This window comes from Vigna radiata, chromosome 10 (genome assembly GCF_000741045.1).
Source record: "Vigna radiata var. radiata cultivar VC1973A chromosome 10, Vradiata_ver6, whole genome shotgun sequence".
NCBI classification, from domain to species: Eukaryota; Viridiplantae; Streptophyta; class Magnoliopsida; order Fabales; family Fabaceae; genus Vigna; species Vigna radiata.
Window position 1 is genome coordinate 5,029,597 of NC_028360.1, and position 8,238 is coordinate 5,037,834.

The 8,238-nt window shown below is 34.9% G+C and overlaps 2 protein-coding genes across 2 annotated transcripts in view; both read left to right on the forward strand.

Moving 5' to 3' along the window:
- Positions 1–2,407, forward strand: part of LOC106775417 — a 10,128-nt gene extending 7,721 nt beyond the window's left edge. The window contains exons 2-9 of the mRNA XM_022787031.1: positions 298–796; positions 886–1,079; positions 1,158–1,417; positions 1,496–1,663; positions 1,740–1,847; positions 1,939–2,014; positions 2,082–2,177; positions 2,252–2,407. Coding sequence (XP_022642752.1) covers positions 520–796; positions 886–1,079; positions 1,158–1,417; positions 1,496–1,663; positions 1,740–1,847; positions 1,939–2,014; positions 2,082–2,177; positions 2,252–2,341 — 1,269 coding nt within the window. The 5' untranslated portion in view covers positions 298–519 and the 3' untranslated portion in view covers positions 2,342–2,407. The remainder of the gene's footprint in view (positions 1–297; positions 797–885; positions 1,080–1,157; positions 1,418–1,495; positions 1,664–1,739; positions 1,848–1,938; positions 2,015–2,081; positions 2,178–2,251) is intronic.
- A 4,665-nt stretch (positions 2,408–7,072) lies between these two features.
- LOC106774708 lies at positions 7,073–7,816 on the forward strand. Its single transcript, XM_014661752.1, has 2 exons — positions 7,073–7,368; positions 7,489–7,816. The coding sequence occupies exons 1-2, from the start codon at positions 7,073–7,075 to the stop codon at positions 7,814–7,816; spliced, it is 624 nt and encodes a 207-aa protein (XP_014517238.1).
- Positions 7,817–8,238: the final 422 nt, after the last annotated feature.

Consider the following 8,238-nt stretch of genomic DNA (forward strand, 5'->3'; position numbering starts at 1 on the left):
AATAAACATTAGAACATCCAAAATAATTTATGCAACTAAGAATCACATTTTAAGCATCTTTAGTTCCCAAACCCAATAAATCCAATCGTCATAAATTCATATTAAATCAATCATTTAAGCACAAGAATTTCATCAAAAGTTTGAATTTTAAAGCGTAAATGTGGACATAAATATGCACTCATCAACCATCAAGGGAGTACACATCTGAAGAAGTAGCGAGCATAGCTAGGCGCATTGATCTCCCATATGATCTCCCATATGTGATTAACATAATTAACTTTAAATTTTTGGTTGTAGGATGAGTTGGTGGAGCAGAGCACACAGGGTACATTCACTCCCGAGGGCCGTGAGGACATATTGGCAGTTGCCATTGGTCATCCAGAGCATTCTGGCCGTGTTCGAGGAGTTGGTAAATTTATTGGCATTCGTCAATTCTTTGGTCCTCCAACAAGTCATCATAGTAAAGTCCATGTCAATAAAGAGGTCCTCAAGGGTATCAGAGAAGAAATTAGACAGGAGATGAAGGAGGAAATGAGGGAGGAGATCAGCAAGATGAAGAAAGAATACGGTGATATTCGGGCACAATTAAAGAAGGAGTACTCTGATATGCGGGTACAATTGTTAGCAGAAATGCGAGCAGAATTAGCCTCCCCTTTAGGCCAGCCTAGGAATCCTCCTCAACCCACTCCTCTTTGTAAGGAAAGTTGTGATGTTTCCCCTCAATACACCTCTTCCACTGTTAATGCAAACTACGAGTTGTTCAGTGATGATGCCTTACAATGTTTGGTGGCCTTAGGTAATTTCTCTTATTATATTGTCTAGATGTACTTGTTTGTTGAATTATATTCTTTAATATATTTTATAAATATTATTTGGATAACTTAGGTAAAATGTATACATTGGGGTCAACCATACACCATGAAACCATTACAACTAATATGATAAGGGTGGTGGTTGTAGACGTACGAGTTGCTAATGCTCGAGTTCCTGTGCCCACTCAAGAGGTTCAGATAGTGGGACAGGCTCCTGGAAATTTTATCCTTTGGCCTATCAGATTATCGAGAGCAATTGTAAAGGAGGTATTTGTTTTAATTACACATTTTGTTGTTTTTATTGGTAATACTAATCTTTTGTATGTTTTTAAATATGTATACCAGGTTGAAGCACATGGGGAGGCAAATGTGAATGAATCGCTACAAATATCGTCACAATCACCACAACTGCCACAACACACAATTTTAGAAAAACTTGGTGGGTTGGCAGTGAAGATCTCCCTTTCTCCTATAGAGATACAAATGCCTCCTGAAGTCACAAACAAAACATTTTCGCTCTCTTTCTTTATATGTCAGAGGCATATTTTTGATATTCTCTCTGGGACCGATATGTTATGTATTTCAGTACTACAACTATGGTTATTGTAAGTAAATTTCTACATTTATGAAGTTTAAATATATTCAATATTTCATTCTAACATTCTTCATTTTTAATGTTTAAGGTATTTACATCAGTTGAGCATTGAAAGGAAAAATGATCACATTTATGGTTTTATTGATCCTGTTGTCATTCAAGAAGTTGGGAATAAAAGTGAAGAGGTCCAAAAGTACCTCTTAGAGGCTTTTGAAAAGGGAAAAAAGGAAGTCTACTTAGCACCCTATTTGCAACAGTAAGTATATAATTTTTATTAATAAAATTTTATTTATGTAAATGTTATTTAACAGTATTATTGTTTGAATTTGCAGGGGTCATTGGCAATTGTTACTAATTCTTCCTCAACAGTTTCTTGTGGTTCTCTTGTGTTCATTACACAGAAAACCTCACACTTTGGCAATTAAGAGTACATTAATATCGTAAGTTTTATAATTATTTATTTGTTGTGTATACATAACTGATTTTACTAAGTTTCTTATCACTCATTTCAATGTACATTTAACTTTATAGAGTGGTTAAAGCATATTCAAGGTTGCAGGGAACACATATCGGCTCTAGAAATAAGTTGAAGTTCATTGCACCAACTGTAAGTAGTTAATCTTTAAGACTATAAATACAATTATAAATGTTATGATACTTTATAAATTTTGTAGTGCTCACGTCAAACGGGGAGCTTTGAGTCCGGGTATTATGTCATGAGGCACATGCAGAAAATTATATCCGCAAATGTTGTTGACTCATGGAATTTGGTAACGTGAAGATTTTATAACTAACATCTTAAGTCATTAATATTATAACTTGACTCAAACTATTCATTGTGTAGATATTTGATGACACGTCTCCAATGGAACAACATGTCATAAAGGATGTTCGAGAAGAGTGGGCTGCATTTCTTTTAACCGTTTATAGATGATTAGATGTTTTAATATTACATTTTGAGTTGAGAAATTATTTTGTTTAATTATGTCATGGAAATATATTTAGGAACTTTGTTAAGTAAATATTACATTGAAGAATTATTTTGATGTGTTAATAATAGAAATAATATTGATTATTCAAGCTGTATTCTGGGAATGAATTTTATGCAGGTCTGGATATGGATAGTAGCACAAATAGATTAAATATTTTTAAAAAATAGAACTTTTTATATCGGTTCTAACACCATTAGATATAAAAATGAGATTTTTTATACTTGTTCTAGCATCAACAGGCATGAAAGTGAAATTTTTTATACTTGTTCTAGCACCAATAGGTATAATATAATATGTGTGACTTTTTCCACTATAACTTGAAGTGAAAGATTTTTTTATATCTATTCTTAGAATATCAAGTACAAAAAGTTAGTCTTCTATACCTGTTCTAAGAATATAGGTATAGAAAGTCCAAAACTTTCTATACCTCTACTTCTATACTTATTCAAACATCATAAAAGGTCTTTTCTAATAGATATAAAACACCTTTTTTTTGGCATAGTGCTTGTTCGAAAATTAAGAGAATCTTTTAAGGATCTAGAAACACCAATGTAGGGAGAAATTTTATATTAGAATTGTGATTTGTTTTCTATGATGGCAACAATCAAATCTGATTGGAGCAAGTGTCTCGGTCCAAATAATCAGCAACTAGAACCAATAGTTAAATCCAGGAGCTAGGATACCCAAAGTTGTCCAGAATCAGCAAGTGAACATGTCGATGGCCAGAGAATGAAGGGAGTTTCTTAGTTTGATTTCCTCTGTTTTGTTTAAGATGTTTCTACTTTAGTTTGTAATTGTTAACATTATTGGTTCATTTTATTGATTTTGGTGTGATCCATATCTGTGATGATTGTCCTAGAAAGACCAAGGCTACCAAAACTAGAAAGTGTGCACGTCATTTCTACATAAGGACTTTGGTCCCGAACCGTGGCAACAAAGTCTTGTTTTTAGTTATTCGTGTGTTTATTTTGACTTGTAATAGGTTTTTGCTTTAACTTTCTTTTAGTTTTCTTTGTAAAAGGCCATTTAACTCCAAGTATTTTGGAAGAGCTGGTGCGATTTCAACTCTTGGCAAATTTTCTTTGCTTAGTTTATATTTGACATCATTAGACCATGAGTGTGTCTTGTTAGCCCAAACTACAATCCTCACCCTAGGATTTAATCTTCTATTGAATTTTTGTTTCACATGATATGGATGTAGGGGTGTAAGCCTTGTCAAATTAGAGATATGAAGTTAGAAGTGTAGTTCATTTATATCCTTTAATTGTTTGTGTTTTTTAGAGTCACATACTTTGTTTCTAAATGTAATTTTAGTTTAAGGGGAAATTAATCAGTAGCCTAAGACACTTCTGGCAAGGCAAGACTTGGTACTTAAGCAACCTCTTTAGCTCACCTCTCTTACTTGGGATTTGTCTAAGTGGTGAAGCTTATAACCCTTTAGATTAACAAAACTTTTAAGAATAAAGGATGTCAAGTCATTGGTCATCTAGGATTAATAATTTTTATGAGTCAATTACTTTTAAAGCTAGGAGAGGTATTCCATTATTTGGTAAGGACATCAGTAATTTAACATACTTAGCTTGGGAAAGAAAAATTGATACGATACATCCCTTCTTTGCTAGAGATAGTGAATCTTATGCTCTTAGTTTATACATCTTTAGATTTGAACAACGCGCAAGTGAGTGGTGGAATCAAAGGTAATCTAGTGTCAAGAAAGGTAGGAAATCCTCAATTCATGATTGGTATTAATTAAGAGCTTGCATGAGAAGAAAGTTTGTACCTCCTTTAATTAAAAGAAACCTAGAGTTAATGAGAGATATCATTCAAGAGGGAAAAAATTCATTAAAATATCAAATGGTTTCTTTTGTTGGGAAACTGAATTTAAAGAAAAGCTTGAAAAGCTTGTGGATATGAAAACAAAAATAGAGATTAAAAGAAGAGAAAAAAAGAGAAAAGAAAAGGAAGAGAGGAGCAAAGAACAAAAGAGAAGAGAAGAGGAAGAGAGAAAAAAAAAGGAAAAGAGAAGAGAAGAGCAAAAGAAGAGAGAAGGGCAAGAGGGAATAGAAAGGGGAGAAAAAGAAAAGAGTGAAAAGGATAAATTGCTATTGAAGGTAACTTCTATTCCTACAATAACCATGGACCCAAGATTATTAATGGGAGGTTTTCCATTCTTAAACTTTTCTATGCTTACCCTTGAATCTTTAAATTTAAACTTCTATTTTGAAAAAGTTGTCATTTCATTTTCTATGCAAAACTTTTCAAAATTTGGCAACTCACAATTTGAGTTATTGTTGCCATTTCATTCTCTTCTCAGATATTCTCTTTTTGATCTTGAGCTCTTTTGTGTTTTCTCTTGACGATGTTGCTTTACTTATGATATTCTCTTTGTAAGCTATTCTCTTGATTCTTTCTGTAAATCTTCTTCTATTTAAAGGTTTTCCAAAAGACATCCGTTAAACTTGAGTTTTTTCCTTAAATCTTGTGTCTTCATTGTCTTGTCGTGTGAAGCAGTCATTGGTTAAAGGAAACTTTTCAGAGTAACCATGCTTTTTCAGCACTTTGATCGAAGTAGGTTGTACTATTTTCTTGGCACGACTTCTGATGGAGAGAACATTCTGTGAATGTCTTCTTAGTCTTCAATGTCCACTTTTGATATATTTCGAATAAGGCAGGTGGATGTGTGTAGTAGGTGATCTGCACAAAATAGAGTAATATGCATGTAATAAATATGTCTTTTCTCTTATCACTTTCTGTTGTGAGTATTTAATGACATTTAATGGTTGTTCATAAAAAACAAAGTGGTTTTTATGTTTTCTACTCTTCAGGTAGCATTTTATCATTTAAGGTTTTCTCTTAAGATAACAGTTATTGATTAAGGACTTCATCATTGGACGAAGTACGGGTTTTAGCACGTTGTATACGCTTTAATATTCTACTTCCTTCAGCCAGAGCATTTAACAAGTTTGTCTTCAACAAGTTTGTGGAATATTGATTGAGACTCTTCAAGATCTTTACTAAAAACATTGTCTCGACACTTTTACATTCTTTTGAGAGTTAGACTGATTACAGTTTGGAACAGTATAACTTTCGTTTTTAGCACAATTCATATAGGCGTTTTAACTTTGGGAATCGTTTAGTATAACATCTCGTTTAGACCTAAGTGTTTTTCTAAGACTTTCCTATGTTATTAGGTATTTAGAGATTTTGAACTTGACACTTAATTTTTCGCTATCCTGATATTTTAGTGATGACATCCTTATATTCTCATATTAATCTTATAGACGATTTTGTTTTAACACTTTTCTGCCAACTACCACAACTACACCTCAAAGCTTAGTCTAACCCTAAAAAGTAAGGTTAACTCCACATGTGTCAACCCCATATCACATTATCCTTGCACCCTTTCCCTGTTGCCGGCAGGGCAAGAGTAGTGCGACGAGAGACATGGGATTAGCTTTTGGGAATTTAATTATGATTAAAGGATTTTATATTTTTGAATAAGGGATTTTAAGAATTGTAAGGCTTGAATTTTATATTGCAATACGTTTGGATATCTCATGTCTTGTTTGCATCCACGATTTTATATAAACATTTATAAGCGACATTATAAAAAAAATGTTTGGCGTAAATTTCAGAGTTTTATTATTTTTCAAGTGGCACCCCGTTAGGGGTGTTACAGTGTATCGATGTGTATGTTTTACTGCACCAACACATTAACTCAATTTTTTCTCTATACTAGTGCCCCCTACATTACCTATGAACACTACCTACATCAAATACCCACGGCTTGGCCAGGATAATTATGGCTCTTGATTAACCATGCAAAACTTGCATCTATGTTCTTTGAGGTTTTCCTTAAGAACCCTAACTACCCCTTTGCATTGTTACTCTCACACACCAAAACCCACATAATAAAACACACAATGCACAAACCTCCTCTAGACAGATACTAAGTTTTGTATGAGTGGTTTGCACCATCGAAACCCTGTGGTTTTTCACCAAGTTACCATAAACTAGATAACATCATACACAATCACAAACATAGAGAGTTAGCTCCCTTAACCTGTATGAATTCAAACCTTCCTCCATTACTTCATGTCTATGACCTCAAAGTTCTCTTCTTCAAGCCCTTTCTTCCCCTTCAATATCTTCCCATGGTGCACACACAGTCCCTCAACGGTTTTGTTCACTTTTTCTCACGACTTTCTCCCTCCAAGAAAAACCAACCCTAGAAGATAGACTTGATATGAGACGCCTTGAGACAGATCGACGACGAACAGGACAAGAGACGTAGCGGAAGTCGGAACAATCGTAGATAACCCTAGGTTTTGGTGGTTTGTTCGATTAAAATGATAGGTTTAGGGATTTGTGAAGTTTTAATCGGTGAAACTGGAGGATTCATCGATTGAATCGGTGAGATGGAAGGAAAATAGGATTTTAATCGGTCAAAAAAGCTCGAACAGGCTTTCAATCGGTGAGATTGAAGGGAAAAGCCAAAAACGTTCGGTTAAAAGGAAGGCAATGGTGATGAGAAGGTGGATCTGAGAAAGAAAATCAAATTTACCGGTGGAAGGATGTAGATCTGAGGTTTGTGATTGAAACCCTAGCAGACGAAGACGGAATGGATGGTGATGCGCGAAGTCTCTGAAGTGTGAGAGAATTGGCGAGAAGATATGGCTGAAGAGAATAATGGTAGACGTACTTTGGCAGATTATTCTACAGTTGTTGGACCTCATCATTTTAACAGTATAGCAAGGCCGAGGGTTAATGCTGCAAACATGGAGATGAAGTCGACGTTGATACAATTGGTAAAGAGCAACCAATTCAATGGATTGTCACACGGAAGTCCATTTGAACATCTGACTACGTTCAATGAAATCTGTAATACTGTGAAGATCATTGGCGTGCCAAATGAAGCAATAAGGCTTAGTTTGTTTCCTTTCTCATTGGAAGGAAATGCTAAGTTATGGTTGAAATATTTTTCGGAAAGCAACTTTACTGACTAGGAAACTGTGGTGTCAAAGTTTCTGAACAAATACTTTCCACTGTCAAAAGTGAATAAAGATAAACAAGAAATTTCTTCTTTTAGGCAGGGCGTGGAGGAGACATTATGTCAAGTGTGGGATAGATACAAAAGCTTGCTGAGAAAGACGCCAACACATGGCTTTGATGATGCTACAGTAGTCATTCTTTTCCTTGGAGGACTTGCCTCGCAGACCAAATTGTTGCTGGATGCCTCAGCTGGAGGTAATATTAAATGCAAGATTCTAGAGGAAGCACATGAATTGATTGAGAATATGGCTATTGATGATAATGAGATGCATAGTGAAAGAGGAACTTCACCTCAACAGAAGGGAGTCCTACAATTACAATCTCAAGATGCTCTGCTAGCACAAAATAAGATCATAACTCAATAGTTGGAGAATTTGACAAAATAACTTTCTCAATTGCCAAAGGAGTTGCAAAATGTTTCACAAGTTCAACAAAAACTTTGTGAATTATGTGGTGGTGATCATATTAATGGTCAATGTGCTATGCCAGTTGAAGCCCAAGAAGAAGCCAACTATATGGGCAATCAATTTTTTCCAGGTAATTTCAACCAAGGATGGAAACCTCGCCCAAGTATGGGTCAAGGTCAATCTGGACAAGGTGGGTAAGCCGGACAATTCAATAGACCACCGCAACAGTCACAATAGCAAGAAATATCTGCTTTATCCGATAGAACTACGAAGCTTGAGGAAACCCTCCAACAATTTATGTAGGTAATGATCTGCAACCATAAAAGCACTGAAGCTGCTATAAGGAATTTGGTGATACAAGTTGGCCAACTGGCTAAGAA